Here is a 23,992-nt window from a genome sequence, read left to right on the forward strand (position 1 = left end):
GCGGTGAATATGTTTCATTCACAATAAACTCACTACCTTTTTTATTTAGACTGTTTGGAGCAAAGTATGCCATTGTAGCTCAGAGATAGATACTGCTAAAATTTGTATTAATCATAGAGTAGTTAGGGTTGGAAAGGACCTTAAGATCATCTAGTTCCAACCCCCTAGCCATGGGCAGGGACACCTCACACTAAACCATGCCACCCAAGGCTTCGTCCAACCTGAATCTAAATAATACTATTCTGGATTTTGAAATATGACTATAGCTGACAAAATATGATTTCCTACCAGTCACAATGACAGCCCTATCTCCTTATTTTCTTATTCAGCCTTTGTTTTAATAGGCAGATACTAATGATTCATAGTTACATAAATGTAAATACCAAAGATTCCATTTTAATCAGGATACATGAAAAGAGAAAAAATGTTTAGAAGTGTAGTGACAAAGCAGTACTTCATGGAAGTAAAAAGTCATACACATATACACAGTTTACATGTTTCTTATTATCAGTGAATTCTTCACTTGCTTTTGCAAATAGCTGTAGGATAGTGACTCAACCAGGGTGAGCATCAGCCAAATCCAACCAAAGGAGGAAAAACAATGCATACATATTTTATATTGCTTATCGCAGAAGAATGAACACTACTCTGACCAAGACTTTTTGAAGAGTATGAAAAAGCTGCTTTGGGGTGCTCTATGAATGACTGTTTCCTATTAAGTTACAGAAAAACTTGCAATGGACTCTTCTGTCTCCTGGGAAACTTTAAAAGCTTAAATAGAATTTCAATAATATTTTGCCAATAGTATAAAATTGTTGCTATAAACCTAACTGCAGATGCATAGATTATATTTAAGCCACATTTTTTAAAACAAAAGTAAAACAAAATCAGTTATGAAGGGTTAGCTTTTATCCAAATTAATAGGGCAGTGCATGCAGCTGGTTGACTTATGGTTAATGTGGTACTTTTCAGAGCTTTTAACACACTTTGCTGATTGTTTGCTCAAGGCATATGGTTTGAATGATCTGGGCAGTCCACAGTACAGCTGGCAGACTAGATATCAAAACCTGGCAATAAGCCTCAGAGTTATGTGTGAGTAGGTATCAAATTTGCCTGAATTTTATGTTATCATTTCTACACTATTAGTGTAAATTTGAAGTCACTTCCGATTCTACTACAACAGATGCCACTACTTCCAATCCTGCAGCAATTAGTTGTAGCTGACCCATGTTATGGAAGAAGGGTCTTAAAAGGGTAGAAGCATTTTTCTAGGGCAAAATAATTATGAAAAGCTTTCATTAAACAAACCCAGTATTTTCAAAATGGGCAAGCATAATTTTCTCTAGTGCACAGATTGGAAAACCGTGACAGGTGCTATTCTAAATACACATTCATTTCAATCAAGCAAAGAACAGGAAGGTTTGGCAGCTTGTCTTGTTTTCACTATTACCTCCCATAACCTAAGTCAATGGTTTCAGCCTTAGCTCTGAAATTCAGGAAGGTCTAACAAAAATCTCCAGCAGTATCTGACTACAATTTTTATATTAATTTAATAAATGAAACATCATTTTTAGACTCTCAGCATAATAAACTCTCATTTGCACTGACTAGATTCATAAATTCATGCTGTTAAAAACTGTTTTCAACAGAAATGGAACAGCCTCCCATGGTGTCCATTCATATTCCAGATCTGAACTGCAGGAGGTGTTTGCTAGTCACAAGTGTTCAGTTATTATTACAGAGTTTCCTCTATTGCTGCTTGAAAAGCCAATATAGATACTAAGAGTGACTCTCTCATCTCAGGGTACATACAACTGAGTATTTCTGAGTATATATTCACAGTTTTTCAGTGAAGTGCATCACATTTTTATGCCACATGATCTCGATGCAATGAATTAATATGAATTCTAAGTGAAATGGAGAAGATGCAAATTCCTTGCTATGGACAAGCATGGCTATGTAAGAGTACTTTGTAATAAAATGTGTGTGTTAATGATCTGCTGACCTCAGAGTATTTCAAGAACAACAGACCTTTTCAATCAAAATAAATAGAACACTAAAAAGCCTCTATTTATCTGAAACACTATTCTTTTAACTTTAAAAAGAAACTAATTTTCAGAAATTCCTATTTCCAACAGTAGAAGTTTCATAAATTTGTGAGTTTGACTAATACCTTAAGTAACAGCAAACAGCTGGAAAAACTTGTGAAAATATATTTTAGTAAAAATAAAAATTAATTCCTTTGAAATCTTCCATTTTGCTATTCTCCCAATCCCTTCCTTCCCACTTCCTAATTGGTCCTTACGACAACACTGAACACGAGATCAGCACAGATATGCTATATTTGGCACAAACTGGAAGTAAATAGTAAAGGATTTTTTTTTTTTTTTTCATCTCTCAAACCTGAGTTTCCTTATCAACGTGAAGGAATATAGAGAGGGAGAAAAATAAGTATGAGGAAGAAAGGTTGAATATTCTTAGAGTAGAAGTACTGCCACTAGATTCTTGAACCTTTTGAAGATGACCCCGTGAATAATGAATATAATGTGTAAAGGACACTTTCACAAGACAAAAAGATTCAAACACAATAAAAATGTCAAATATATTGAAGTGAAGTTTGTGGAAGCATAATACAACTGGAAAGATGTATAGTACGATTTCTTTATCAGCAAATAATACGATAAGCTTGTACTAGTTCATGAAGCAGCTCTTCAGAAAGATGGCATGGCATATGTTCTGACACAAGTAAGTGAGCATGGCACACCTCTGACTTTCCTGCTGTGGCTTTTACTGTGCCTGTACTACTAAGGTAGTATATTTCATTTTTTTTAAATCGTATTTTTAAAACTGAACACATTATTCAGTCCTAAGACTTTACAAAATACACAAATATGCACACCTTTACCTTCATGGCCTGATTTACAGATATGTTCAGAGTACATGTTCTTCATAAGAACAACTAAAACACTGAATATTGAAAACAACTATTCAGAAAATAGGCTGAAGTTTAGTTCAAAGAACACTGAGAGGAAATAACAAGCATTAGAGATCATCTCCCCTACAAAGAAGCAACTCTTGCGTCAATTAGCTACCAGGCCCATTTCAGTTCCAATTTCTAGCATTAATATGGACATTAGCAGATGGCTGCTTACATTCACAAGCAGACTTAGAAATCTACCACCTTTAGGCAACCATAGCTAAATTCTCTCTCTAGCCCTGAAACAACTAAATTCCTTTTTCCAGGTTTGTGGAAAAGCTGACAGCTGTCGGTTTGCATATTTCAGCCTTCCACGTCACTTGGATGCAAAAATAGTCACACCCTCTCACAGAGGGCCTGATTTATAGAATTATGCAGCTAACTTTCAGAAAACAAAGGAAACACATTGACAATTTCCTCATCTCACATTTTACTTATATAATTAGGCAGGTATTTGAAAACCCTCCCCTCCAAGACCAGAACACTGAACAGTAGCTTTCACCTCTCATAATTCCCTTCCTCGAGGTTATACCATTTCTCTTTAAGACTGCTCTTCATTTTGCTCACTACTGTTTATTTTTCTTGTGTAACAAACAGGAGGAAATTTAAGAACAGACCCACCTCAGACTATCAGGACCCCCCTGAATTAAGGCCCTCTCTCTTCTGGGGGAGGAATACTGGCCTGAGCTGTTAGGCTTGAGCCTAACACAGGAAAGGATCCATACTGAGAGATACTTTCTCTAAGCAGAGAAAGAATCCCAGAAGGGTTAAGGCTGGAAGGGGCTATGAGAGGTCATCTAGTCCAAACTCCCTGCTAAAGGAGGGTCACCTACAGCACGCTGCTCAGGACTATGTCCTATGCTCTTGAATATCACAAGGGAAGAAGACTCCACAACCTCTCTGGGCAACCTACTCCAATGCTCAGTTACCCTCACAATAAAGTTCTTCCTCGTGTTCAGGTGATCCGAGTTTCTCATGACAGGTGACTCGAGGAGTTCTGTCAGCAAATAAAGAAAATATATTATCTAAAATATCAGCCAAGACACCTCATCTTCACTGACGTTTTAACTCAGGTTAAAAATGTAACTTTTGTACTTCTGTACTGAGGGATTGTTCTTTTTATATTTCTATTTTTCTATTTTTAACAATGTTTTCACAGCAAATTAAGACAACAACCAACATACAACTCACTAAGCAAATTATCTTAGAACTCAAATGTTAGAATTGGAAGAACTCAGTGTATATTTTCATAGCAATGCAAAATAGAAAAATCTTGGCCCCAGAATACAAAAACACAAAATTCAGACCTCAATTACGAGTCTTTACATATGATAGTACGTATTCGGAATCATCTGGTTAACTGAAAATGGAATTCAAAATTTGGTCTTGGAGAATACGCATATTCCCAACATAAAATTTTTGATTACCAATATAAGCCTACCATTGCACTTCAATATGCAACTAATGTCAAGCCAAACTTTTAAATTAGAACAGGAAAACACAAAAAGTATATTCACTGAGAGAAACAGTGTCTCCTTTAAAATAAGCATTGTCAAAATGGCAGCTATCTTCTTGGGTTACACACTACCAGGGTTCTGGTAAATTGTTTTCAGCTGGAGAGTCATATCTTTCACTATCTTTCCCTGGGTTCTGTATTCACAAGAGCCCTTGATACCAAAATGAATGAAAATAGAAATGAGAATGTTCAGTTCCACAACAAAAATAGAGACAGAAAGGTTTCATTGTAGGCCTACCATACCCTAGCCTCGAAAGTGTCTTCTCTGCCTGAAACCAGTCCTTAGTTTTATGTCTGAGATTCTGTATGGCTTTTGTTGTCTCCCACTTTGGCACATTGTATGTCAGAAGGTTTGGAATAAATTAAGTACTCTACAGTGTATTGCAACCAAGTTAATTCTAAAGACATGTTGATTTCTTTCTGTTTCTTCCTATCCTCTACATTTATTTTGCTCAACGTAATAAAACCTGTATCAAGATGTGGGTTTCAGTCCCAAAGTGGAATAATTATTTAGAAAGGCAATGAACTCCTGATATAAACCCACATTTAAACACTAGAAGTACCTGTATATACACAAATCAAGATACATATCCGTATGCTTAGCCTAATATATATATATATTCCCCTGCAGTTCTGTATTAATCAAATGGAATGCCCTGCAGTAGGAATACGTACTAACAACTGAGAACAGCACTTCGGTTCAAGTTGCCTTGCACAAGCTTATTTGAGTTCTAATTGTGTGCTAAAATTCTCTCTTTTAATGCCTAGGTCTATTTGAAGGTTAGCTTTTGGTCCCACGGAGATAAAGGAAAATATGCCAACATCTGAGAGATTTGATTACCTGTACAAAATTATGCTTGCTCATTTTTTCCTAGGCAAGATACTCTGGGGTAAAGTTATATTAAAGAGGGAATAGAAATAGTGTACATCCAAAGAAAATATTTTCCAATTATGCTTCACAAGATGCAGAAAATATTACTTGTTACAGAGGATTATGAATGAGATAATTACTGAGAGCCTAATGTACCTAAAGCTACAATAAAGGAGGGAGAAAAACATTAATAAGTGGTTATTGACTGTTCTTCCTGCTCTTTGTAATAAGGCCAGAACAGTACCAAGGACAAACCTTTCCACAATTTTGCTGTGATACATTAAATACAAAAATAAGTTTTCTATTTACATGGCCCATGATTAATTCCTATAAATGAAACCATATCAGCTTTTATTTAATATCCAAACCACTTCACGCCTCTCAAAAAACGCTTAACAAGATTTTTTTCGTATCGCCAATTGAAAATAATAGAGATTTAGAAACACATAGAATGAATGTTTCCTCTTTTAAATTATTTCACATATTCCTAATGATCAAGCTGCACTTTTGAAAGAATCCAGACTAATGCCAGTTTGGCAACGTACAGAGTAACAAAAGACTCTGACTTTTAGAGATTAAAGTATGTCCTATTATCACTCTTTGATTCTCCATAAAATAAATGGTAACTCAATTACTTCTGAGGAGCCCTACCAAAGAATATTTGAGCTTTGACATACAGCATTTCAATAAAGGTGTGATCAATAGGGAACATTATTAAAAAAAAAAAAAAAAGGATTTTTGAGCAGCTGCAGCAATTTTCCTGATGCAAAGCACAACTTCATATGTCATGCAAAATCACCTTTGGCACGTTCTTCCCTCCCCAGTTTCAGCTCACAGTACTGCAGCATCAAGTGTGAAGGTACAGTCACTACAGAGAAGGTTAAGAGTATTTCTAATAGAATGATACAGAACATGAACATTACAAGGGTCAATGCAGATGGAGAGCAAGCTGAGTGCTGTGGCTTTCTTATGCTCCTACACTTAATCCCAGAAACAGTAACAGCTTCACTAATGAAACACACACCCTAGTGATTATGGTGCTCCCCTCTTCTTCACAGGAATCCGTTTAATATTGTCTTAGGTACATGTACCAACCTGTATATACACACAACACACACATAACAGTTTTCACCTCAGTATAGTCATTATTTTTCTTTCATCTCCCTGTTTCCACCAGACACTGCATAAACTGTATATAAGGCTTTACATTAAGACAGACTTAATGCCTAGTGACCTTACTTACCAAATTTGGAATGAAGTTGATCTATTCAATCTGAAGCTACCCAAAGTATCTGGAAGGCTGGACCTCTCAAAATTATTTTAATCAACTAATTGCAGTATTGCAAAGCATACAGCTTCACAAAGCAGAGATTCAGGCTCTGTAACAGCATATATCACAGGACATGATAAGGACAAGTGATTTATCGATTAGGTGGCTGAGAAAAGAATAAATTAAGGATTAACTAATATGGGATTATTGGTCTCCCTGAGAATTCTCAAACAAATGGTCCTGAGAGACTTGTTTTGATTGTGTCTCATGGGGACAGTGAAAGACATGAGTGCCTGAAGGCTGTATCATGGTTACTACAGAAGAAAGGTCATCAAGAAAAGAGACTCCTGAAGTCAGTTACTTTGTCAAAGAACTACAGTGAACCTTATTGTCTCAGAGGGGGCCTCCAGCCTGACTAGTAGAGCAAAATTTTGCTTTATTATCCAAAAGACTTTGTCCTATTGAGAATTTTCTATTACTGTATTTGTGCAGAGTGCATTTTTTTTAGATAGAAAGATTTACTCACAAAAAAAATCCCTAAAAATCCAAATATTTATTTATGCATATATAGAGCTGAATTCCTAGAATTCCTTTGCTTATGGGTAGTTTGCAGTAACTAGCAGGTGGTCTTCTAAAGTGACTGAATTTAGAACTACAAAATGATTACTTAATAAGATGATCGTGCAATTGCCTTCTACACAGCACAAGAAGCCTAATTCTGCCTAACAATTTAGAGTGTTTGTCATTTTCTTTATTTTTGAGGTATGCTACTTCGAGGTATGACTCCACCGTGTCAATAAACCTTATTTTCAACAGATTTAAGTGTACATATATACTATTACATCAAATTTAGGATATTAATAAATTGCAGAGGACAACTCTAAGAGAATGTCCCATGTGCTTGACAAGTAATGACATCATTTCTTAGCCTTCATGATAATATTTGGTCTTTTTGCTTTGCAATACCATTGCTGGCTAGTGGGAGACAACACTGCCTACCGATATTAACAGAGAATCAGACAGGTTTTCCCCTGGAAATGCCACGGACTGGAGACATAACTGTACAATTGAAAATTACTTCTCTGCCCACACCATCTTTCTACATCTGTATTTTCTTTCTCAGTTGCAGTCTGCATATCCCATTTAGACAGAAAGAGCTTTGAGGCAGGAATTGTCTCCTACTCAAGAAAAAAGATACAAAAATTTTAGCTAAGGCATTAACATCTTTCACACTTACTGTTACTTGCTGTACCGTTCCCCATTTGCCACAGTCCAGTTTATAAAAATGCCCTTCATGTATGCTTTAAGTGTATGCGCAATGTTTTAAAAATTCACGTAAGAGTACACACTGAGATTCCCTTAAGAAAACCCCATGGCTTAAATCTCAATTTGGTCTGTGAATCTTTTCATGCCAAGGAAAATCCTGGTATATTCTTTAAATTACTTAAGTAAATTCTGTTTATTCATATGAAAAATCAATAAAAAGTCCTTGTGTATTTAGAGGAGCACGTGTCCTCATGTAACCAAATATTTAAACGAGTATGTGGGATATCCAAGAAAATAAACAAGACCCATTAATTATCAGAAATAAACACTCAAATTTTAAATACTGCTTTGACATTAAGTCTTGTTTCAGATGATTTTGCATGAAGAAAGAAATAAAAATATTTTGCTCCTGGACATTGTATCTTCTTGTCTGTATGACAAGACAACAATAGGAATCGCAAAGTGTGACAATGGTATATATTAAATGGTTTAGATAGCATAATAATTAGAGAACAGGTTGCCTGCAAAACAGACGTTTAAAGAAAGAATGAAAAGGGAATAATAAGTATGTCAGTTTTCTAAACTGTATTTAGAAAACTTGTTCTGTAAAAATACGATAGATTAGCATTAAGCTATTTGAGTTCAGTAATACCAGATTCTGAGTCTTTTGCATGGTGCTTTAATATAAATGACATTGCATCAGTTATGCTGCAGATCATCCACAATTAATTAAAAACGAAGATGGGTTTTTTTTTTTCCATTCACTTTAATAGCCTGTTTCTTAGGTAGGGTATGCAACATGCCATAGATCTTAATGATCTTTGAAACACACACTTTGCCACATGAACAACTGGCTGATGCACCAGTAAAGAGGATCACTACTGGTGATCACTACTGCCAGGAAAAATCAGACCACAGATCCCTGGGAGAGGTGGTTAGGGGATCTGGAGCTCAGGTTGTCTTTTCGTCAATTCTCCAGGATACAGGGGAGGAGCCTAAAAAGGCTAGGAGATTGGCCAAGTTAATAAATGTTTAGAAGGGTGGTGCCATAGGCAGGGGTTTGGGTATCTTGAACACGGGACCCAAGATAGTAGGCCAGGTCTACTGGAGGCTGGTGGAGCTGGTTTTGTGGTTTTGGTAGGAGGCTTGCCAGACATGCTTTAAACTAGATGTGTTGGGGGAGAGGGGCATCATTCCATCCCAACACTCCCAGTCAGTTGCCAACACCTGTAATAAATGCTTGGAGCAATGTAGAGATATTTCAGCTACTCCAGCCAATGAGATGGCTTCATTTGGAGCTCAGCTCAGATGCCTCTATACAAACGGCTGCAGCATGGGGAACAAACAAGAGGAATTAGAGATGTGTGCACGTGTGTGGGGGATATAATATAACCAGTATCACAGAAACATGGTGGGATGGCTCCTGTGACTGGAGTGCTGGAACAGAAGGTTACAGGCTCTTTAGAAAAGACAGGACCATAAGACAGGGAGGACGAGTTGCTATTTATGTCACAGATAGGCTGGAGAGTATGGAACTCTGTCTGGGGACAGGTGAGCAGTCAACAGAGTTTGTGGGTGTCCTGGGTTCAGCAGTAGCAGTCATGTTTTTTCCTTTGTGTTAACTGGTGCAGTGCTGTGTTTTGACTTCTAGTTTGAGAACAGCGTTGGTGAAGCCGATGTTTTCGGTTGTTGCTAAGTGATGTTTACCCTGACCAAGGACTCTGTGAGGCTCATGCTCTGCCAGGGAGGAGGGGAAGCTGTGAGGAAGCAGAGACGGGGCGCCTGACCCGGGCTAGCCGGGGAGGTATTCCATACCACAGCACGTCATGCCCGGGGTGGGGGGTAACTGGGAGTTACCCGGAAGGACAGGAGCTTCCGGGTGGAACTCGTTTTCTTGGCCGGTGGTATCGTATTCTCTTCCCTTGTTATTTTCCCTTATCATTGTTTTAGCTGATAGTAGCGGTGGTGATTTGTTGCTGGACTGTTCTTGTCTCAACCCGTAGGAGTTACACTCTCTCGATCCTCCTCCCCGTTCCTCCGGGAGCGGGGAAGGGGAGAGCCCCGGTGCAGGGGGGGGGGGGAGACGGACACGGACCTTGATTGTTGTCAGCTCGGCACCACTCACTGGGAGTGAGTGAACAAGTTACCTGACTGGGTTTAAACCACGACAGTGGGTCAGGGTTAAAGGGAGAACAGCTACAGGGGGACATTACTGCGGGGATCTGTTACAGAGCACCTGATCAAGAGGAATCTGTGGATGAAGCACTCCACAGACAGATAGGAACAGCCTCACGCTCGCAGGCACTTGTTCTCATGGGGGACTTCAACCACCCTGACATCTGTTGGAAGGACGGTACGGCCCAGCACAAGCAATCCAGCAGGTTCCTCAATTGTGCGGAAGACAACTTCCTTCTGCAAGTAATAGAGGAGCCGACAAGGAGAGGTGCCATGCTTGACCTCGTGCTCACCAACAGGGAAGGGCTGGTTGGAAATGTGACGCTCCAGGGCCGCCTTGGCTATAGCGATCATGAGATGGTCAAGTTCGAGATCCTCAGGACAGTGAGAAGGACACACAGCAAGATCACTGCCCTGGACTTCAAGGGAGCAGACTTTGGCCTCTTTAGGAACTTGCTCGGTAAAGTTCTGTGGGATACAGCCCTATAGCACAGGGGGACCCAAGGCTGTTGGTTGATCTTCAAGGATCACCTGCTACAAGCTCAGGAGTGTGGCATCCCAACTGTAAGGAAGTGCAGCAGGAGGGCCAGGAGACCTCCTTGGATAGATAAGTTGCTGCTGAGGAAACTTTGAGGGGAAAATAGAGGCTTATGACGGGTGGAAGCAAGGACAGCCGGCCTGGGAAGAATACATGGATGGTGTCCGGGAAGCTAGGGACCAGGTTAGGAAAGCTAAGGCTCAGTTAGAATTAAACTTGGCTAGGGATGTTAAGGATTACAGGAAGGGATTCTGTAGGTACACTGCAAATAAAAGACAGACTAGGGACAACGTGGTCCCTCTCTGGAAGCTATCAGGAGAACTGGCTACCCTGGATTTGGAGAAGGCTGAGGTTCTGAATGACTTCTTTGCCTCAGTCTTCACTCGTGAACGCTCTGACCACACCACCCAAGTCTTGGAAGGCAGACGCAGGGACTGTGAGAATGAAGACCTTGGGCCCACTGTAGGAGAGGAACTGGTTCGAGACAATCTTAAGAACCTGAATGTGCACAAGTCTATGGGACCTGATGAAATCCATCTGTGGGTCCGGAAGGAGCTGGCAAATGAAGTTGCTAAGCCACTGGCCATCATATTTGAAAAATCATGGCAGTCAGGTGAAGTTCCCGATGACTGGAAAAAGGGAAATATAACCCCCATTTTCAAGATGGGGAGAAGGGATGACCCAGGGAATTACAGACCAGTCAGTCTCACCTCTGTGCCTGGCAAAATCTTGGAGTAGATTCTCCTGGAAGGCATGCTAAGGCACATGAAAAACAACAAGGTGCTTGGTGACAGCCAGCATGGCTTCACTAAGGGGAATCGTGCCTGACCACTTTGGTGGCCTTTTATGATGGGGCTATGGAACTGATGGACAGGGGTAGAGCAGCTGACGTCATCTACCGGGACTTGTGCAAAACATTTGACACTGTCCCACACGACATCCTTGTCTCTAAATTGGAGAGACATCAATTTGATGGATGGACCACTCGGTGGATAAAGAGCTGGCTGGATGGCCGCACACGGAGAGTTGTGGTCAATGGCTGAATGTCCAGCTGGAGATCAGTAACGAGTGGTGTCCCTCAGGGATCGGTGTTGGGACCGGTCTTGTTCAACATCTTTGTCGCTGACATGGACAGTGGGATTGAGTGCGCCCTCAGCAAGTTTGCCGATGACACCAAGCTTGTTGTTTGGTTGATATGCTGGAGGGAAGAAATGCCATCCAGAGGGACCTTGACATGCTTGTGAGGTGGGCTGATGCCAACCTCAGGAAGTTTAACCATGCCAAGTGCAAGGTCCTACACCTGGGTCAGAGCAATCCCAGGCATAGCTACAGGTCGGGCAGAGAACAGATTCGGAGCAGCCCTGCGGAGAAGGGCTTGGGGGTATTGGTCAATGAGAAAATGAACATGAGCCGGCTTCAGTGTGTGCTCGCAGCCCAGAAAGCCAACCGTATCCTGGGCTGCATCAAAAGGAGCGTGACCAGCAGGTCGAAGGAGGGGATCCTGCCCCTCTACTCTGCTCTCATGAGACCTCACTTGGAGCACTGTGTGCAGTTCTGGTGTCCTCAGCATAAAGAGGACGTGGAACTGTTGGAATAAGTCCAGAGGAGGCCACGAGGGTGATCAGGGGACTGGAGCGCCTCCCATATGAAGACAGGCTGAGGAAGTTGGGGCTGTTCAGCCTGGAGAAGAGAAGGCTGCATGGAGACCTCATAGCAGCCTTCCAGTATCTGAATGAGGCCTATAAGGATGCTGGGGAGGGACTCTTCATTAGGGACTACGTAGTCATAGGACAAGGGGTAACGGGTTAAAACTTAAACAGGGAAGTTTAGACTGAATATAAGAAGGAAGTTCTTTCCTGTAAGGGTGGTGAGGCACTAGAATGGGTTGCCCAGGGCATCTGTGAATGCTCCACCCCTGGTGGTGTTCAAGGCCAGGTTGGACAGAGCCTTGGGTGACATGGTTTAGTGTGAGGTGCATCTGCCCATGGCAGGGGGTTTGGAATTAGATGATCTTGAGGTCCTTTCCGACCCTAACTGTTCTATGATTCTATGACGCTTGCAGATTTTTACCTCAGCAAATAATGTGATAGAAGAGCTAATGTTTGTTTCAATCCCTCTATCCTCTGTGTACTTCTTGTGTGGATGCCTACCACCAGCTTTGCATGTACTAAAATCCACCTTTTCTCACTTGCTAACAATACCCCTATTCAATGTAAGCAGTTCTTTCAGCAAGGTAAAAGAAAATTAGAGAATATGGTGTCTGGTTTAAACCAGCGGGTGAATAGAGCACTCTGAACTACTAAGAAATATCTTTTGCTGGTTCTACCTACAACTGGGCTCCTTGCCTCCAGTGATCCTCTCCAAATCAGTCTTTTCTTTAGCTACATTCCCTCTCATTGAGGTGCAACCTAGTAGCAACATGCAGCATATTAAGCTGAAACACAAACCCTCAGCTTTGCTCCTATTTACCAGGGGCTGGGTGCACAGCAGTTACTGTGCTCAGACTCTGGAATAATAAAAAGGATTTCTTAGGTTTCTCCTAATGATTCCTCCGGTTAATTCAGAAGTAGCACTGGTGATAGTCTCTGGGGAGAACTACACTTACTTTTTCTCAGCTGCTTGCATTACTGCTGTAAAATAAAGGCTTTGAAAGAAATTATGGGACAGGAATCTTTACACTAATGAAGAGTCCTCAGGAAAAAGAAAAGTTATGTATTACTCTATATCACCACAGGTGTTCCTCAGGGATCACCAAAAGGCTACTCAAATACATAAGTATTCGCTTAAATACCTTTAGGAAAATTATCTACATTTATTTTCAATGGCATGTGCCCCACACATTGCTTTCAAATCATAGTTACCTTTAAACACTAAAATACTTATTGCAGCAACAATAACAATAAACAACTTTTAAACCAGAACTTTCAAGAAACAAAATTTATGCAAACTCTTTCCTGTTCTTTCCACATGTCAAGTAATTTTCCTTGTGATTACTGCGGATGTGCATTTATTACATCCTAAAAGTACAGAGCCGTCCACCAGCTAAAAAGCCAAACCTTCTCAGATGTAATTCACTTCATGAAGTATCTATCACCTACTTCAGCTCCAGAGCTCTTACTGGCAGCTTGCAGACACCAAAAGAATTACTCCCAAAGCACCTCTGATCTTAACACCAAATTATTTTTAAGGTTTTAATTTCATAAATCTTTGGCAAACTGAGGAATATTGTATCAGGACCTGAAAACAATAAATACAGCCTTACACATTACTGGTTGAAAGGCATCATGCTCGGTCACTTTTGGGAAGTTACTACTGTACGAGAGCTTTTCAGTGGCCTATGGGAAATATGTTTGTCAAGTGCAGAAAGGACAAACTTTTAGCAAAAACCACCATCACAATTGGCACTAATTGGTAGTTAAATTGACAACTGGAACGGAAGCATCCTGACAGCATCAGAGGTGGGCCCTACAGGTAGAAATTGAAAATCATTTACTGGAGCAATATTGGAAAGATGAAACAATCATAGGACATCTGCAGAACATCATGTGGAAGGCTCCACTTAATTGTTCATGCTGTCACTTCAGCATTTTGCATGCATACTTGGAAAACATTTCTATTTATTGTGGGAAAGATAGAGTGTTTAGATCAGTATATTGAACAAAAGCACACAAGCTTCTAATTCTTTACAAACAAAAATATCTCAGTGTAAGCACTTTTTTTTTTTTTTTTTCCCCAGAAGATTAGAAATCTTTGTGGCTTTGGAAGAATATGACAAGGAAATTTAAGCGTGTAATGCTCAAGTAACAGTGGTGGCCCATACTGGTACATGCCCCTTTTTTACTCTCTTGCTTTAGTAGTGTGAGGCAGAAATAAGAGAAGGCATCTGACAAAATGCCTCTTTGAGGTTATTACCAGCCCAGTTGTATTAGCTGACATAAAAGTGTTTCAAGTTGTGACTCTGCTTACACTGTGTTCAAGTCATGCCCCAAGACTGGAGATGAAGGAGCATGAAAATGTTAAACCTCACCCCATGATACTCCCAGAAAGATACAGAAATAAGATTTGAGAGTCTAAAGATACATCTCATTTGTTAATACTTAGAGAAATCAACAAAATTATTTATACAGGATATTAGAAAATGTAAGCACTGTTGGTTCATTTCAGTCAAACTGTCCTTGCTTAAATTTGTGCATTCACGAAGAAATTTACTGGAACTTGTACTTAGTTAAAAAGAAACACATGAAATCTGTGCAGACTCACGATTATTTGTTTAAAACCCACTACATTTATCAGGCTTCTATAAAATACTGTATACTATGTTTATTGTCTTTGCAGCAACTTTTAATTAAGAGTTTTTGTCAGAGCTACTTATATTCCTCCCTACAAAGCCAATTTAGACCACATAAACTGGAGCATACTATGAAATATGCAGTCATTTCTTCTCACTTAGTAGCACACAAAAGGCAGAGGGAATTAATATTTTCCAGAAAGAATACAGTAACAAAATAAATGATACATTTCAGTTTCTGGGAGTTTATTAAACATAAGTAGGCAAATTAGTGTATAATTACGGTTGCAAAACAACAACAAAAATCTAGGGCTCAGAAAGTAATGTTGACTTTGCAACATTTTAGATATTGAATATTTTATGGCATGCATTTAAATCACAGATATCGGAACATACAAGTGTATATTAGAAGGAAAAGAGAAGAATCTATATAATACGGTGGTCTGATTTCTCTTGTTCTAGATGTGAAAACTTTGTCAATTCATTAACATAGCCTTAGGAAACTTATGCTACTGCTGTACTACACCTATATTTAACGATGATTTCTTCCATTCAGGGAAACAGTGTGTAATTCATCCCCAAAGCAATGAAAGACTGAGTTATAACTCAGTGTGATACATTTCTGCTATCACTTGAGAATAACAGTATTTTCAGGCAACCAGGATAATCACAAACTTAATGCAGGAATAAAAAGGAAAACATATGGAAAGAACTTGTTTAATTAAAACTTTGTTTACTTTGCATATATGTATCACTTGCACTTCAACAGAACTATTTATAATTTTTAAACAAGTAAGATTTTACCATTTCCTTGTTAAGAGATAAAATGTATGTTGGCAAGGAAATCAAAGATTGCATAAAGCATGTATAACGTAGAACATACAGCTTGAAGCTATTTATAAGTGCTCTCTGCATTTCCAGGTTTGGTTTTTACAGTAGCGCAGCCTGAAGCATTTAACTGTGAAAACATGATGCCTCTCTACTGCTCCTCCTACAGGAAAACTATTTCTCCTCTAAAGGCTTGAACCTAAGCTGTATACATCAAGGGAAAAAAAATCTCCATTGCTCTAAAAAAGCGAAAGTTGCCTAACCCCTCATCCTACAAGCCATATAAAAAAACCCACTGCATTTAACAGAGTGGAAAGACACATACCACGTAAGTCAGAAGCAAGGGAGAAAAACTCCCCAGTCACAGATAAAAAATGTCTATCCAAGACTCCCTTATACTAAAGAGGTGAGCCAGCCATGCTCTTTCTGAGTCTCAGTAACTCAGTCTGGTTTGTTTCCTCCCCTGTCCTGGCTACCGACCACATGCCACAGATGTGACACAGCAGCTCTGCGTCTGACACAGTTGCTGGTTTTCCCTGGCATGCCCATTTTCAAACCTCTCATCACAGAGACTGTGTGCAAAATATGCAACATATTTTAGGGCTGGAAGCAGGTAAATTCAAAAAAAGCCTGGGAAAAGTTCTGGGAGAAACTGGGGAATACTGCCAGAGGAGTGTTATCACAGAAAGAGCACCAATCTGACTGACCATTAGTAGTGTTCTGTGCCTGGACCTAGATGGTGATTTATGTATTAGTAAGTAAGGGAATATAAAAACCACCAAGCCCACTGCCTCTCCCCCTCATCCCCCCCCCCCCCCCCCAAAAAAAAACAAACGAACAACCCCAACCCAAAAAAAACTTTTGGGTTTTTTTTCACCTTCACCTGCCAATGATGGCCATGGGGACCCACTGATGATGGTCGTGGCATGGCAAGGTGGCTGATGGAGCTCAATGAGGACGTTCTGCATGGTTGGCGAGATCTTCATCTACTGTTCCAAGTCCCACGTGAGCAGGGATCAGTGGAAAAGTAGGGGGGGGGGGACATGGGGGAATGGTGGTTGATGGAGAAGCTGGATGTCAGCCCCACATGTGTGTCATCCAGCATTCCTGGCAGAACTTCAAGTGTGAAGGAGCAGAACTTCATGGTCTCCAGGGAGAACACAGAGCAACTTTCAGTACCTAAAAGGGTCAACAAGAAAGCTGGAGACAGGTTTTTGACAAGGCCTTGTAGTGACAGGACAAGGAAGAATTGCTTTAAATCAACTGAGGGGAGATTTAGATTAGATATGAGGAAGTTCTTCCCTGTGAGGGTGGTGAGGCACTGGCAAAGGTTGTCCAGAGAAGCTGCGGCTGCCCCATCCCTGGCAGTGTTCAAGGCCAGGTTGGATAGGGCTTGGAGTAACCTGGTCTAGTGGAATGTGTTGGAACTACACGATCTTTAAGGGTCCTTCCAACCCAAACCATTCTGTGATTCTGTGATTTTGTTCTCTCCATGCATTGTGCTTACAAACAACTGTTAACACGTTAACTATCCCAGATTTTTGCTTCAAAACATCCATTAAACCAGGTCCTATCCCATCTAAAAATCACAGATATTCCATAAACCAGGAGCTATAATTGTCTACCTAAACCCTGCTTTCTTAATGCTTTTTAACTCTATTATCTATTTCATTGTGAATTCGGTGGCTGTCTCCTGTGAAAGAACAGTGGCATTTGCTACACCACAGATTTCACAGCACATCTGCCATGGTGCTGTAAATGCATACAGGAGAGTCTGAGGAAATGCAGCAGTGTATATCAAGTAAAAGTTCTATCTAACTAATCAAGTCCACAGGGACAGCATGCAGTGTCACAAGACATATCACTCTACAGTTGAATGAGGTTGTTAGCCACTGAGAGATCTGGAAACTGCTGGCAGCAATATGCAATATATGTAGTCTTCTAAAGTCACAGTAGCTCTGCAAAGTATGTCTTCCTATGGATGAAGAAAAAGAAAAAACAAAACAATAAAAGAAACGACATATGAAAGTGTATTTGTTAATCTGTCTTTCCATATTGTGTTGCTGTGAACAAAATCAAACTCGTTTGAAGTATGTCACATGGACATGAAAAAGGTTACTTTGTAGGTTTCTCAAATTGCATATACACATGTACAGACCAAAACAATGTGGAATTTATTACAATACCATGTGTCAAAATACACACAAAAAAAAATAATAGAAAAGCTAGAATGTTTCTAGCATTTTATAGCTAAATCTTATAAATTCAGAAATCACCCTAAGAGCATTCATACACTTTTTTACAGATGTGTGAACTCCAGTAGAGCTGCTCACAAATTCAGTATAATTTGACATTAAAAGTGCTCATTGTTGGAACTTGCTGTAAGACGTTCAAGAATGAAAGCAAAAGATTCTCTCCTGCCCTTTACTCAAGTCATTGAAGAAAACTGCCATGCTTTAAGAAAGCAGTCACATTAAATCCTCCTATTAGTCTTACCCCGGATTCTTTCATTTATTAGAGCAAATACACTGGGAATGCATTTATTAACACATATTCATGAAGAACAGCAATGAGTAAGTACCTCTGTAGAGTGTGCAGGTGTATCACAAAACTTAAAATTCAGAAGAAAGGTCTTTACACCTAGAAGCTGTTTCTCCTGGAAAAACTTAGCAGCCTGATAAAAGATGCTATGTATCCCTGTAAATCCTGTCTTGCTAAACTCTCTCTGTACTTCAGTAGCTTTGGTATGAGTTCCTAACAGAATGAATGCATAGACTCTATATTCAGGCTCTAATTAAAAAATTATTTGCATTCTGTTTGTATTTATTACAATTAATCTCAAATTTTAGCTTTATTTTGCTGGTACACATTTCAATTCCATTAGAATCAAGTGTTTCAAGCCCATGCCTTTCCACCCACTGACATGAAAAACATTTCAGCTGTTAAGAGCTGAAATTTCAGTAGGCTTTAAATGTAAGGTTGAGCACATACATCAAATTCTGCTTATGTGTATATTACATCTTTGTGGAAAAAACTTATTTTTCATTTACTACTACAGCACCTGATTACATATTTGTGCAAATCATGCATGACTATGAAAAATACCATGTACACTCTACAATACTGTAGAAAGAGACAAAAAGGCAAACAAACCCAACATAATTAGATTTGCTTCAAGAATGTTCCTACGTTAATTCACTATAACATATTTCACAAAGTGCTCTTCATTCAAAGTCTGACAAAAAAAGGAAAAAAAAAAACAAACAAATTAAAAAAAAACAAAACCACAATCAAGGTAAATCATAGGGCAGAAAAACATTTCATAAAGTAAATCATAGAATGAAGAAGATAGCCCAAGTGTGCAAATCCTTTGGGGAGGTCAAAACTGAAAGGTTGGAGGAAGAGTATAAGTAAAAAAGAATTGAGGAGAAACTAGGCAAGAGCAAATCTACTGTGAGTTCTGAGAAAGAAATTATTTTTAAATTGTAGTGACTAAGAATCCAATGATGGTGACAGAAGACAAACCACAGTCCAACTTCATGGAGGAGAACATTTTACTTGTGACATTTGGTACACCTTTAATTTTTTGGGAGAAGGACTGCCAAGAACTAAAATTGAGAGAGTTGCTGCTTTACAGTCAGGAATCATTAAAAGCAGCTCTGAAAAATGTGGGATACTTCTGTTACCACTGACTACAGCAGAGTTTGAAAGCACTCACAGTACTCGTAAACCTTAGGAAAGAAAAGTAAGTCAGAAATAAGGGTTATTTTTCTGTAGAGAGTGAAAAAGTACAGCCAAGAATTACAAGAATACTTTAAGCCATTTTAATGAATAAACCAAGGATTTCTCCCTATGGGAGCAAATTTCACTTTTTGCTCATTTCCACCTATATCATGCAGTGTTTTAATTATGCAGCAGTCTCAACAAATAGATTGTCACAGCATTTTAGAATAGCTAATTCTATTCAAAATGCCAGAAGAAGATGGGATAATGTCTTTATTGGTTTGGCTTAGTTTAACCCACCTGCTTCTATTCATAAGGACTTGAACAATTCAGGATATTATATTCACCAAAAAAAGCTAATATTGCAGAAATATTAAGACCTGGATATACCCTGACAATCAAAGTACAAAGAACAAACTCAGGATTCTCCCAGCTACTCAAAAGCAACTCAAAATAATTTTAAAAGCTTGACCAAAATATTCTAATAAGAATGGGTTGGATAAAATATTTTAAGGTCTGAGATAAGCACATTGCCGCTGTCTCTCTGCAATGGAAGTGTGTTACTAACAACAGAAAAACAAGTAAGATCAGATATATAATTCCTGATATAAATTAAGACAGCACTCAAAAGTGACTGGAGATAAGTTCATTACCTCTTCTGAGCCTAAGTTTCCACTGGAAAGTGGTTACACAAAGGAAAATTTAGGCATGCACTTTATCAGCATTCTCTTCAATAACAGATTGACATATATTGACAGTCCCTATATTATACCATTCATTTACTCTCAACATTTCCAAAATTATCATGAAGTTAACCAGTACTCATAATTTCTGTTCTCTAGCTTTATTTTTTTCTTTTACTCTATTTCAGTAGCTGGGTAATATGACAGTAATGTACCTGGTTATTCAAAGGGAACTGAACATTAAACAGTAAAGGTATTTATAACTGCTCACTATAGGCCAAAGATGCATTTAGAGACAGATAATTCTTTTCTAAGAACAATTTTAAAGATAAAGTCATTTCTGATGACTGCACATGGCCCATAATCTCTCTTTAGTTAAAGTGCAAGTCTGATTCACTCAAGGGGGGTAATACACTGAGCTGCAGAATAACCTAAGATACAGAATCGGTCACGGGTTTAAGGCAACAGTCAAGGAAACACAGAAAACATGATAATTTTCCTTATCTTCCTACCTTCAAAAAATATTACAAAATCTGTGGCAACAATGTTATTTCATGAGTGTGCATATCAGTACCTCCCTAAAAACTAGTACCTTGCAATTTGCTGTATATACCACACTTCCCTTTTTGTTTGGTTGGTTTTGGTTTTGCTTTGTTTTAAATTTTCAGAGCATAAATAACCTCTGTGTGATCAGGCTGATGAAAGAAAATGACCTATAGGTGTAACAAACTTTTTGAATGAATGAATAAGACAACAAGCTGCTTTGGTGAAAATCTTCAGCTGACAGAGAAGAGTGGTGACTAATGATATTAAAGTAAGATGTGTACATTGCTTATGCATATTTTACAAATGGAATATGCATTTTTTTCTTTTTGTAAATAGGAGGTTTGCAACCAGGAAACCATATCCTTAAACTGAGGGAAATTTAAAGCACGTAAGTGCAGATATGTGCAGACAAAAAATTCAGTGACAGAGCACCTCAGATTTTAATTTCTAGAGGAGTGCAAATGGATGAAGACCTTCACATGCTATACATTTACATACTCAGAGAAAAAAAAACCAAACCAAATCTTGCCTTACCCGGCCAACTAGTATTGGTTCAGGTCCAGAAAATTCTTCTAATACAAACATTTGATTCCAAACCCAGCCTCTCTTGGAACGGTTCAAAACTCTTTGTTCTTCATTTAGCCTTTTTAGTCCTGTACTGGATCCACTTGGTATTACTTGAGACTGATTCATTGGAGCCATATAAATGGAAGGAAGGACAGTAATCCATAATATTATTAATGGAGTCCATGTATCCATAAGCATCTCCATTAGTCTTTCTGGCATTGTACCACAAGCTACGCAAATCACCACAGAAATGAAATTATTATTTTGCTCTCTTCCAGACTGTAGCAATCCAATTCATCATGCAGTACAGAACATTTACTTACAGCTCCTCCATGTGTTTACAGCACAGTCAACGTAAAAATAGCTTAGATTATAAAAACATGACCCATTGAGTTTTTCAGTCATTAAAGAATTCTGGAAGAGAAAAACAAAAAAAAGAAAAAAGTCAAATCAATGACTACAGAGCTTAGAAAAGCATTACTTTTACATCACAAAAAAAAAAAAAATTAGGTTTTAAATTTGTAGTACATAATGTTAGTGCATATTAAATTAGTTAAAAAATAATCTAAGTGATCCTGTGAACTCTTTCATTGCCTGAAATACTGAGAGGAGACCCAGACAAATGATTACATACACTCAGGAAAACATTTTACTTGCAGTTCATCTTAGATTCTGAAGAGGCTCCTGGCCTTCTTGCCTGTATTTTTTTTTTTTTTTTTTATGTAGTCAACTATAAACACTTAGTGTGTCAAATAATAGAAGTTGAACACAATAATGGTTTTGCATTCAGACTTATTGTCCTTTCCCCCACAACAAAAATAAATTCCTGTAAGCAGACACAGCTTCAGCAGTACATTCTCATACTAGTAATCACCTTGCTGCAGCAGCATGCAGCTCAGCAAAACCTTCACAGCCCAGTAGACGAGCAGGAGTGGGAAGTCCACTGTGAAATCTGTGATTCCCAGAACAGACCACTACCAGAAGCTAAGTAAGCTTATTTATGCACATTTGCCGTACAGGACTCTGAGCACCCCTTTCTCACTTTCAGAGAAAACACAGTCAGATTCTGCTTCCAAGACATTTTCCCTGATGGGCACTTGGAGGCATTTTGTATTTCTTTCCCCACTCATTCTTTCATATATTAGAAAGGCATATCAGGTTTCATCTTAAAGTAAATATTCCTTTAAATGGACAAGCAAGTTAACGTAGTAGGGCTTGCTAATATCACGGCAATTGGCAAAACTGAAATGCAGCCATGGATCACTTAGAAAGACAGACAGGACACAGCTCAGGGAGAAGGGCTGCATTACAGATACTCTAATGAGGCTGGGGTTATGTAAAAAGATTCCTGATGCATTTTCTTTGACTGATTCATATCCAATCTCATGAGAAACCACTATATACAAGATAGGTAGAAATGTCTAATCTTAAGCTTACTACTGAGTCTTAGGCTGTTCTTTTTCCACTGTAAAATGAGTTTGTTGCGATGCGTGTCCATGAAAATCTTGGGTAGGTTAGGGTTTTTTTTTTGGAGGGGTGGCTGTTTTTTTTTTGTTGTTTCATCTACACTCATGGCAGAAAATATCTGAAAACATGAATGACACCAGTAAAAGTCAGCTGTAATTTTAAAAGCAAACAATGTGAAAAGTTCTTTCTTTTTTTTTTTTAAACTTCAGTAATTGCCAAAGCAACTGTGAAATCTGTTGTATGAAATTCTTAAACTGTGAGGAACTTGTCTTGTTAAAAGAAGAGACGAGCTGTTATCAAACTAAAACTCAATATCTCAAGTAGCATGGACGAATGGCAAGCTAATAGTGCGGTGCTTTGACAATGCATCAAGAATGAGGTGAATATCCACTGCAGAAGTAACTGTGGCTTACAGGCCTCACTGCCAACTGAGATGGGAAGAATACAGGATGGTCTTGCGATGAAATCTGAGGGAAAATGCGAAGGAAGCAAAAGAGGCCTTCAATCTCCTGGCTTTCTCTCAATCCCAGAAAAGAGAAAAGGAGGAGCAAATAGTCTAGTTTTTGATGGGAAGGGTCTGTCAAGTCACCCTGTGAAAACTCTCTGGTTTAGGGAACTAAAGAGAGGCTGCTACTGCTTTCTAGCACATATCAAAAAGATTTTGTGTAGCACATTTGGTGGTAGAAGGTATCAAAACAAAGTAGCAGCCAAACTTTCAGTGTAATCAGTTGTGTTTGCATGGCACCCTTGTGCACATGCTGAGTGGGCTTGTGGGTGCAGATACTTCTGGACACAGAGGACAGATACTTCTAATTTTTTTCGTTGAAGCAAGAATTGAAACACAGGAAAAATAGAACCACTGTAAAATAGAGTAATAGACATCATCTTCAAACAATATCCAGGATTAAATTCAAAACTGGGGGCATAAACTGAAAATCCAACTTGAAAGTCCTTTTCTGCAGCTGAGTTTTCAGTTTTTATATACAAAGAGATTTTTGACCCAGAAATAGAAGCCGACCAGAAACAGAATATTACATTACACCTTTGTGCAAGAAAGCCTTAAAAAGAACCCAAGTGGGCTATTACTGACTTTCTTACTCTTCCAGTGCAATTGGTATACTACTTTTTATTCTCAGAACCAAATAATAATAAAGCACTTCTTTTCATAATCAAGAAGCTTTCTGAAAACAATTCTTAATTAATCTACACAGGCTGCCTTCTGAAGGAGACTAAATAAATGAGATATAACAATACGATGCTCACAGAAACATTTTTTG

At 38.8% G+C, this 23,992-nt stretch overlaps 1 protein-coding gene across 2 annotated transcripts in view; it reads right to left on the reverse strand.

The window, feature by feature from the left end:
- CDH8 (cadherin 8) overlaps positions 1-23,992 on the reverse strand; it is a 153,914-nt gene that overhangs the window by 116,705 nt on the left and 13,217 nt on the right. For both annotated transcript variants that reach the window (XR_008971958.1, XM_057407419.1), the window contains exons 2-3: positions 21,572-21,662; positions 21,216-21,478 (exon numbers count right to left, since the gene is read on the reverse strand). Coding sequence is in view for 1 of the 2 variants with exons in the window: in XM_057407419.1 (XP_057263402.1) it covers positions 21,216-21,478; positions 21,572-21,653 (345 nt within the window). In the remaining variant the exon portion in view is untranslated. The remainder of the gene's footprint in view (positions 1-21,215; positions 21,479-21,571; positions 21,663-23,992) is intronic.

Source organism: Pezoporus wallicus, unplaced genomic scaffold (assembly GCF_028554395.1).
Source record: "Pezoporus wallicus isolate ANWC-B61680 ecotype Strahan unplaced genomic scaffold, APGP_CSIRO_Pwel_v1 contig_7331, whole genome shotgun sequence".
Classification (NCBI taxonomy): Eukaryota; Metazoa; Chordata; class Aves; order Psittaciformes; family Psittacidae; genus Pezoporus; species Pezoporus wallicus.